A 10,866-nucleotide genomic window follows, 5' to 3' on the forward strand; every position below is an offset into this window, starting at 1 on the left:
TTCCGAAAACACCTCATGGGGGTGAATTCGGAAATGAACTTCCGAATTATGCAGAAACTGTGTTTTTTTTTATGTTTTTTCTTAAACAGTCTCGCATTTTAATTAAACGCAAACGCCAAATAAAATAAGCAACAGATAAACTGAAAATACTAATATGATAAATCCAATCCAAATAATATATACAAACCGAAAATAATAATAATACTGTGCGAAAGATACAATCCGAATATCAAAAAATAAATAAACCCGACCACTACTGGGTGTGCCTAACCCTCTCACCCTGGGCCCTCCTCTGCCGCCTGTACCCCGCCGCACGGCCCGCATCAGTGACGATCATCTCCATCACAGCGACTGCATCTGGACCGCCCTGATGAACGACACCTCGATCCAAGGCGTCCCGCCCAAGCATCTCTATCCGCTGGCAGATCAGCATGAGATCAATGGCGTGGTCATCCTCGGCCTGCTGGTTCTCCAGGATCTCCTCATGTGCTGGCCTAGGAGCGCCGGGAACATCGGGTCTCAGCAGAGGATGGGACACCCGGTAGAACCATGTGACGTACCCCTCCTCACTGTGCCAGTCCTGTGTGACCCGAGTGAGACGGTACTTTTGCGGTACCACATGCTGCTGCCACTCCGCCCATATGGCAGTGAGCTGCACTCGGGTCACTCTGTCGGGAGCAGCCTCAAAGGGTGACCTGGGTATCCGCTGCACGAATCCGAACTGACGCATGCACCGCTCAGGGAGATACCGGACCATGATGCCGGTCCCGCATGCCAACTAGCCTGAATATAAAGCAATGCCGTCAAAGGGGACAATCTGAGCGTAGTCGGCGAACGGCCTCCAGGTGACGTCGTTGTGCATCGTGCGGTCCAAGTACAAACGGTATGGTCCCACCGCATCGTTCCCCCTCTGGAGAGCGTATCTGGCGGCCCTGGGCATGGCGTCAACGTACGCAGGATCGATGTGGAAGCCGTGGATGCGGGAGAAGTAGGAGATGATCCAGCTCTGAAACACAAACACGATAATGTATTAAAAAAAATACGAAACATAAATAAATAAATAAATACGATAATGTGTTAAAATAAAACGTACCGTAAGTAGTATGCAGGATCCAACCAACTGCCTCGTCCTCCAGTTGGAGGCCTCATTCAGCTTCTGGTAGAGGTATGCCAGAGTGGCTGCCCCCCAGTTCTACTGGTGAACGGTATCCAGGTCCATGAAGTAGCGGAGGTAGGTCACGTCGACGTACCTGGCACTCTTGTCCACAAAGCATGCAGCGCCTACCACATGCATGTACCAGCACCGGAGAGCGCAACCGCGGTGATAGTGTGTAAATAGCTCGTCACCCGCATCCTCGGATTCGGCCGCCGACACCAAGTGGTGCTCGAAATAGGCGCTCAGTGTGGTGAACCGGATATGAGGCCCAGAAGTCGTGGCACACTCAAAGTGAGCAACCTCGTGCTCCAAGCCCAAATAGAGCGTCATCCACTCAATGGCCTCGACCCTCTGGATCTTGGAGTGGTGCAACAGCGGCCCCCTAATCGGCAGGTGGAGAAGACACTGCACGTCATGCAAGGTGATCGTCATCTCCCCAACCGGCAAGTGGAAAGAGGACGTCTCCTTGTGCCAGCGCTCCACAAATGCCCCCTGCATGCCGGTGCTGATGGTGGTGTACCCCGTCATGCAGAGCCCGCTGAGCCCTGAACCTCGCACATGGTCGTTAAACCACTCAGCTGCTGGTTTAAACAGACTGAAAATCTTGCGGGCGTGGTTGACCATTTTCAGCGGCTCTCTCTCCTGTTACAAAAAAAAACAAATAAGCGACATATATTAAATAAGCGACATATATTAAATAAGCGACAAATAAACGGTTAAATTATAAAAAATGGTGACAAATAAATGGTTAAATTAAAAAAAATACCTCTCCCTCCCAGATCCGCCGAGAGACGTGATCGTGGTAGTGAATCAGCACAGAAGTGTCAAAGGGCCCTCCCGGATAGCCGTCCTCCTGCTCATCCTCCTCCCCGGCTGGAGGGTCAACATCCGGTACACCCTCCGGCTCGTGGTATGGCACTGGCACCTCCTCCTGCTGCTCCTCCTCCTCCTCTCGCTGGCGGGAAGAAGATACCCGAGCCAGCCGACTCCTAGATCCAGATGAAGAGGTACCCTCTCCAACGTCCTCGGGTACTCGCACACGGCGTCCCCGGCCACGCCCCCGTCCCTGTGTCGACGCCAGCTGCGCCGCCGCCCGCTCGCGTCTAGCCGACGCAGTCTGGGTCTCCCTACCCTGTCTGATGCGTGCTGGTTGGTTGCCTGACATGTTCCTGTAAACAATCGAAATCGATTAATATGCGAGACAAATGAAAAAAAAATGCACTTCTGATACAAATTGGAAGTTCATTTCCGAAAACTGGGATGAAGGTGTTTTCGGAAATGAACTTCCGAAACACCCATGCGCAGAGCTTCTCTGCAACCTCCAATGGCAGACCCAAAAAACCTACACCAAAACTATTTTTATGCCTACTAAACATCCTAATATCAGTACTAACCTATCTTAATGTGATTTTTTCAGTTTCTAAACACCTTAATAGAGTTTATTCAAATAGATCTAAAACTTGAAAAAACAATGATAAACTTACCAATTAGTGTTTGATGATGAGTTTGGTTGAGATTGGAAGAAGACTTGGGCAATCTCTTTGATCTTACACTTGCTTTTTGCATAAAATTTGAAGAGGGGTTGTGTTTTGATTTGAATTAGGGTAAAATGTTTGGGGAGGGGGAGTGTTTTGATAAATCTGCAAAACGCGCAGTATTTCGGAAGTTCATTTCCGAAATGCTGTTTTCGGAAATGAACTTCCGAAATAAGACAATTTTTTCAAAAAAAAAGGCGTTTTCGGAGATGCATCTCCGAAACCACCTTTTTCCTTGCATTTCGGAAGTTCATTTCCGAAGTCAGGGGTAGTATGGAGTTTTCACCAGAGGTGGACTAGAAGGTAGGGAGGTTGGCAAAGAAATTTTCTAGAGTTTATCAACTATTCTCTCTTCATCTCCATCAGAAAATAATCAAGAAACCATAAGACACTATATAAATAAGAAGATTGCAGACTCGTAAACCTTCAACAAATTCAATGATAAACTCAAGTACACTTCCACTTTCCTTCTCATATTAATTCAGATATATATTCTAAGAATATGAGTTCATAGAATATAAACTCAAAGAGATTAAATCAAAGTTCTTTTCATGATCTCTAGGTACATATACATTCGGTAATGAACAACGTTTTTCATAAACTTGATCTACAATGATTATGTAACACCCGATGGATTTTGTGTGGTCACTATTGTTTCACTTTTACCAATGTGATAATGACCTGTCATGTGAATTCTTTGTGAATTTTTACAAACCAATTCAAAAGTATTTGCAATTCTAAGTGGGATCGACATGCCAATTATGTGAAAGAATTTTATGAATTAAACAATCTCCTAAAGTATCGGAAACTAGAACGCAGGAACCAATTTGTGATTTCTATGGCGAATTATGTGACTATGATTTTGAGTATACAACATGTTCTCAAGTTTTGGCAAAAAGAACCAAATTGAAGTCACCTCACTTAGGGGAAAAAAAAGTTTTTGACTTTTTGTGTTTAAGGGAGTTATGATTCTATCATCTATGCATCTCTTTTGCATTGCTTTTTAACACCAAATAAAGATCATAAACTATCAAAAGTGAAAAAAAACTAAGCATAGCTATGAAACTGGTTTAACTTGTTCTAGGAATGCATCTATAAGAAAGAAAGTAACAATGATACAAACTTACATGAAACAAACAATGATACAAATTTACATGATTGCATCAAAATGTAAGAACTATATACAAACTTCCAACATCTTCAAACATTACTCTCAGCCATCTTAAAAGCTCTAGAAATTCCATGAACCACAAACTTCTCAGAAACAAACATATCAGGTTTCACAATCTCAATCCCATTAATAACAACACCTGCCATAAACCCTAGAACTCCATCAATCTCAAGATGATGCTCAGGCATCAATGTCTTCAACAAAGTCCTAACAGGAAAAAGACTGAGTTCCTTGTAAGTCAATCTCTGAGGCAGAATGTGAATCTTCACTGCTCTATATAGCAAATGTGAAGGGTAACTAAGTAAATTCACATCAGGTGGAGCAAAGATTGTAACTGAAGCAAAATGATAACTCACTGACTCTTTCAGAAGCCCTTCAAGAACTGAATGTAGTGCAATTGAAAATGATGAATAACCTTTCGAACCGAGAAACTGAATTATTCGGTTCCATTCGACGATTTTCTTGAAATCGCCATTAGTATATGTCGAATTTCTATTCGATGATGACCTATTCGATGAAGACGATGATGGTGATGGTGATGATGATGATAATGATGATGATGAAGGGCAAGTAGGTGAATGAATGAAATCAGGACCACCTTGTAAATCTTCACGTTGAATAGAAGAAAAAGGTGCAACAACGCCATGAATGATGAATTGTTCGCCAAGAAACATATTAGGGTTTGATATCGAAACACGGTTAATCTCAACAGTTTTCTGCAAAGTTTCGATTTTCGTTATGGAAGCATTCTTTTGACGGAAAAGGGTTGTCATGCAGGTACCTTGAGATACGTTCAGAAGCTCTTGCATGGTGAGTTTGGTTGTGAAAGTGTGGTAAAGAAGGAGGCTTTTGAGGAACCAGAGAGGGAGTGAAGTGTTGGAGATAGCGGAGTCTTTGATGGCAAAGAAAGTGGAGTTTTGTGGTGGGAGAAAGAAGGGTGGTGAACGGTGGAGAAGATCAGCCATGAGAGTGAAGCCTGAGTTTTTGAGAGCTTGTGTGGCGTTTGTGGAGAGAGTTAGGGTTTGTGGTGGGATTTCTTGAGGGGTGGGTTTGGAGTTTGAGTGGATTGCGGAGGTGATTGCGATGATGCCTAGTGTGACGGAGGCGACGAAGTAGATTGGAAACCAGCACCAACATGATGGAGCCATGAGGAAGAAGAAGAAGGTGTGGAGAAAGAAAGAAAGAAAGAATGGTTGGTTTGGAGGGAGAAGGAGAAAGAAGAAGGAAAAATGGTTTTTCTTGGAAGTGTTTTGTTTGAACTGGATAATAGTGTGGCCTTAGAATCACGTTACAAATACTCTTGTTAATATTCCTCTTAAATCTTGATTACTTTATAATGCTACTATTTGAAAATGGTTTACATAAAAATTAATTAGCGGCACAATTGATTGTTTGTTTATCTTTTATTTTCAAATAGTTCTTTAAAATTCAATTGTCAAACATGTAAAATTAGTTTTTATAATGTAAATAAATAAAATTCCATAACATAACCATATGGTATTCTTGTTCTTGAAGTTACGACAAAAGCTATAAACTTACGGGGAAATATCAAGTTTACTTTGCATTATCTGTTTTAAAACGCTTAAAAGAGTGTATTGCTGACGTATATAGGTATTTGAGTAAAAATTTATAATTTTTGGTCACAGTAAAAGTGATTGTGTCGTTAAACTATTTGATAAAAAAATTTAAAATTATTTTTGACATTGCGTTAAGAGTTTGGTCTCAACATTTGATTATAACTAAAAGAATCATTGCCTTATAAATTGATTTTATAGAATGATTTAAGTTAAACTTCAATTCATAATATGGTGTTAATACCAATCGATTAAGTTATGGGTTGCTCACGGTTTATATTTACACATTAAGTTCAAAATGTTAAGGAGTGAAATTCAAATCTCACATTAGTTAAAAATATAGCATAAAAAACATTTATATCGAGTGCTACCTAGACTTAGCCCACCATTTTAAAATGCTATCAGAACTCGGTTTAAGATCTATTGAGTAACCTATTATAAGATTTCTGCTATCAGATCATCTACGGCTTATATCCATACACCAAATTTAATAGTAATGAGCGTAAAGATGTGTGTGTAAGAGTTTCATATTGAACAGTATATAGTCTGGCCATATACTTTTAAAAATTGACAAAATTATTCTACTATAAAACTTGAATTGAATTCGATTCTCAATATTGTTCATTTGAGAGATAATATGGTCGAGGCTCATGCCTGATCAGAATGATGAGATAGTGTGGTGCAAAGTTAAAGGAGGTTACATTGTTAAAAGCAGTTACATTATGCTATTCGGGGTAGCCCCTCCAAGTAGCCTAATTGATGTGGAAACTCATAGGAGAATGGATAAGAATGGGAAGTCTAAGATTCACAATAATTTTGAGATCTTTGTTTAGATAGAGATTACTTTTATAGAGATTGCCCATAAAGTTAGAACTAGCAAAAAGAAGAATATTGTATGGAAGTCACCAATTAGTGTGTCCTCATTGTTGAGAAATAAAAGAAAGCTTGGAACATTCGCTAATAACTTGTCCAACAAGCAAACAAGTTTGGTTTCAGATGAGCCTTTGGTTAGGGATAGAACTCGGGGAAAAGCAGATATCAATGGCATCTCACCTCCACCACTTTATATCTTTGTCTGCCAAGAAATTTAAAACACCTTGCCTTTACTAGTTAGCAATTTGTTGGTCATTATGGTTAAGTATAAATAGAACTTTATTTCAAGACGGTGTTTTAAAAAGTTCAGGATATAGTTGAGTCCTAGAAATATTTATTTTGAGAATGGTAGATAGCTAGGACTCAAGGCCGATTAGATTTCAACTGGCATTTATGGCAGTCAAATTTAAGTCTGTGTATGTCAAATTCCTGACTTTTCTCTATCTATCTTGTTGTAAGGGTTGAGCACCCCTAATGATCTCTTTTAATTCAATTTGTTTATAGAAAGTATTGTTAAGGGATAAAATAATCCATCATTTCACATATATTTAATAAATATAGTTGTACATTAAAAGCTTCCAATCATAACAAATGTTTTATGTGTTTATAGAGTATTTTGTAGAATCTTTTTAGCTCTTCTAAAATTAATTTTAATTTTTTTTATAAGCAAGGATTCATAGATAAGAGAGTACTAGAGGTACTCTAACTCAATTACAAATAGCCAAAGTCGAAGCTCGGAGCAAGAGATATATTCCTAACAAACTGAGAGTTACAACAAAAAAGAATTGGATCCTTACAAAAAAATCGTAAAAATTACACTTTGGATTAAAAATGTTTGCGGTGGAGGAACATTTCCACGCTTTCAACTTGATATTCCAAACGAGGTCCGAAACATTGCACACTCCATTATTAATTTTAGTATAGCTTAACATATTGTTATAAGACACAAGTGTAAGGAAAATTATGGACAAAGACTCTCAAATTTTGGGGTGGGAAAGTTAAAGTGACACTAGGCAAATTTAAGGTGAAATAAAGGACGTAGTGGTGTTGATTTTGGTAAAAAAAAAATATGTGAGAAAGTAGATCAAGAGAGAAATAGAGAGAAGTTAGAGAAAGGTAGAGAAATGAAAGTTAGAGGATCCAAACCTAAAAAGTCGTAGTAATATTTTGATTATGTTTACCCAAACATCTCTATTGTATTTTTTTTGTCTTGGCTATTAGTCGAATAGGTTGGCTAATCAAGATTGACGCAATTATGGAAATTAAAGAGATGTAGAGTATTTATGCTTGAAAAACATCATAATTCCCCTGTTTTTAAAAAATTCCCAATATGCCTCATTTCGGAAAGAAAAAAAAAACCTACTTCTTATTTTAAAAATATAGCATTTTATTAAATGTTAAGGTTGTCTTTGGTAAATAGATCTTATTCCATTCAAAGGGGCATTTTTCTTTTATATCTTTTTAATATTTTAAATTAATTATTTTAAGTAATATAATAATTAATAAATATTTTAATAAAAAAATTAAAACTTATCTTTTTTATAAATTATTATTCTAATTTTTTAATATATTGAAAAGAAATAATATTAATTTATTTAAAAAAATTAAATATTCATAAAACACGTATAATAATGTAGAAATTTATATTTATAGATGAAAAATAGATTATAATATATTGTCCATTTCACATGAACAACATTTGAACTTATGTTTTCCACGACCTTATTTTTTAGATTGACGATTCGGAGAAGAATTTGTAGTGTTCGACGATGGATCTTGATTATGTTATGATGTGTATGTGTTAGCTGGAAAATTCGACGCTAATGTGAATTTGATAGATCAAGAAAGGTTGAAAAGATGTTTAGAAGAATCAAGTAGAATGGGCAACGTTTTCGACTATAAAAGGTTTAGAGAGGACTTCGACAGAAGCTACCAGAGTTAAGCAGTTGTAGATGTGGTTATGTCTTTAAGGCGATATTGGGACTTAATAAATTTTGGAAGAATTTTGTTATTTTCGACAGAGAAGTTTTGAAACAAGGCTGAGTAACTGCTTTTCAGCCTTATCCATTCTTAGAAGATGCGTGGAAGTTTTAGAAAGGCAAAATGCATGCAAGCAACAATGTGTCATTCTCTGGAGGAAAGATTTTTCATTATAGTTATTTTTATTCTAGTAAAAATAGGAGTTCTTAGATTAGGATTTCGTGTGGTGAAATTACTACAATAGCACTCAAAGTATCGGAGCGTAGTGAGAACGAGTAACACAGTGCAATGTATGTATTCAAACACCAGTTTTCATTTATGCAAAGTCTCTTTCATTAAGTTAATATTTATTTTCAGTTAGAAACCATTTACTTTTCTGCTTAGCATTTACATTCAATCCCATAGTTATCATATAAATTTCGACCACGTCGAAATTACTCTCGTTTACACAGAAAAACAACACAACAATTAAACAAAATTCTAGCACATGTATCCTAAGATCAATCTAGTCGATCCTGTAAGTAATCTTTTGGAAGACTAGTGCTTGTTTATCAAATTTCAAAGTAAACAGTATGACGGTGTATTAGCGTTACCAAAAATAGATAAAGAAAAGGGTTCATAATTTAAAACATCGTCATCTATATACTCAAATTTATTTCCTGATTGTGTTGGTTGTGTGTTAGTGTTTGAGTTAGTTGGTTTAACTAAAGGGATATAACATTCATTATATGTGGAATTTGTAGTGTATTAAGAGAATGTAGACAACAGACCCTGAAGTAGAAGTTAAAAAGTCACGTAATTTTGAATGAGCCAATGAAGAGTTACCAAAAATTTGTAAGGTTTGAACTTCTTTCAGATCTCGGTGTAGATAAGAAAAACCTTTTTGTCACCATTCTGACAAAGAGAAATTATCTCATGGCCTTGATTAGTTTGCCATTTTTATTTGGATCAATTTAGATTTAATTACTCTAGACTAGACAATTTTATAAAAAAAATGATTAAATTTTATTTAATAATAAAAAAAATTGAATTAGAATTGAAAATTTATGGTACATGCATAACACATGCTAGCACAGCTGTCTTACACGATGTCAAGACAGATGTTACGACACTTGGAAACAGACCAGATTCATCAGACTGAATTTGATACTTAATTAAAATTACATAATGATAAATAACACATAAAGTTATTATCCCAGTTCAGTGCAACAACATCTAATCTGGGGGCTACCAAGCCATGAAGGAAGTCCACTATCAACAGTATTAGTTCAAAGCTAAACAGTCTCAATTTACAACTTTTCGCTTAATCACCACCCAACGCTACTTCTGCCTAGAAGTCGATATCTAGATTTGGGAAGTCGACATCCCACTTCCAATCACTGCAATGGTATGTAAAAGCCCCAATCAGAATGATTGTATCAAAAACAACCCAACATAGAATATTACACTTCAAATACAAAATACTTAGTTTTGCTTAAAAGTTTCAACCAACAACAATACTCAACTCAATGCTTAAAAGCTTTAAGAGTGAGAACACTATTCAATTCATTACCTGAAGGCTTCTGAGTAAGAACACACAACTTGACAAACAGGAAAGCAACATACCGTCTACCACACTGTATCAAAAGATACGTGGGAGACTTGAAACTCAAGAGACTCTCAAAACCTAAGCTTTCTAACCTTCCCCTAATTTTACAATTGTAAACGATTTGGTTATATTAGGTCTAGGAATCTCTTAAAATAGTTTTCAGCACTCCATGGACTTCGAAACACTTTACTTAATCCACAAGCTTAGAGTTACAACAAAATGCAAAGAAGTCTTTTTTTAATCTTGAAAACAAATATTGTCTCAATCATCTGATTTAGAAACTTTAATTATGGTGGAGATGTGATTCCTTTGTTCCAGATTAAATCTTCTTAATCCGCGTAAATCAATGAGATATATCCAAAAGAAATATCATAGAATAAATTTTAAACAAATCAAATCTATCAAGATTCCAAACAGCTTGTGTTGATCTTCAGATACATAATGTCACGACATCAGTTAGGACATCTGGTTTTTCCTGTAAGCTCATACTCAGTTGTAACAAGAGATCAAAATGTTGTGACATGTTGCTTAACATATTTCAAACACCATGTTTTAGCAAAATTCTCTCAACCCAAAAACAAAAAACTATAAACAATAATCATTGAGTGGCCCTCCCTCCGCTAGAAAGATTTTTTTATTTTTATAAATAAATACATATATTAACTTTTCTAATCGAAAATAATATAATAGATACCAAAAATTTTACTTAAATGTACTATTTCCAAAAGTTAACTTTCATTCAAAAATTAATACCTGTACTATTTTCCAGCTATAAAATTAAAATCCAAGGTCATATTTAGGGCTGACCTTCTTCATCAACTAAATTAATTCGATGATAAAAATTTTAAAATACAAATTAGGAGATACATAATTGAGTATATAATCATGAAATATGGGTTAAATCTTTTACATCTTCCCGTTTGGCTTAAATGGGAAAAGAAATCTATATATTATTCCCTCCGTTTTAAAATGAATGTCGTTTTAAAAAA

The 10,866-nt window shown here is 36.6% G+C and overlaps 1 protein-coding gene across 1 annotated transcript; it reads right to left on the bottom strand.

Moving 5' to 3' along the window:
* Window positions 1-3,891: 3,891 nt before the first annotated feature.
* On the bottom strand, window positions 3,892-5,010 carry LOC131635826 (fasciclin-like arabinogalactan protein 21). Its single transcript, XM_058906473.1, has one exon. It carries the CDS (start codon window positions 5,008-5,010, stop codon window positions 3,892-3,894), a length of 1,119 nt encoding a protein of 372 aa, XP_058762456.1.
* Between the last annotated feature and the right edge of the window lie 5,856 nt (window positions 5,011-10,866).

This window comes from Vicia villosa, unplaced genomic scaffold (genome assembly GCF_029867415.1).
Source record: "Vicia villosa cultivar HV-30 ecotype Madison, WI unplaced genomic scaffold, Vvil1.0 ctg.001555F_1_1, whole genome shotgun sequence".
NCBI lineage: Eukaryota > Viridiplantae > Streptophyta > Magnoliopsida > Fabales > Fabaceae > Vicia > Vicia villosa.

What these genes read in the sequence shown, in the direction of transcription:
- LOC131635826 (XM_058906473.1), bottom strand. Translation starts at nt 5,010, where the DNA reads ATGGCTCCATCATGTTGGTGCTGGTTTCCAATCTACTTCGTCGCCTCC.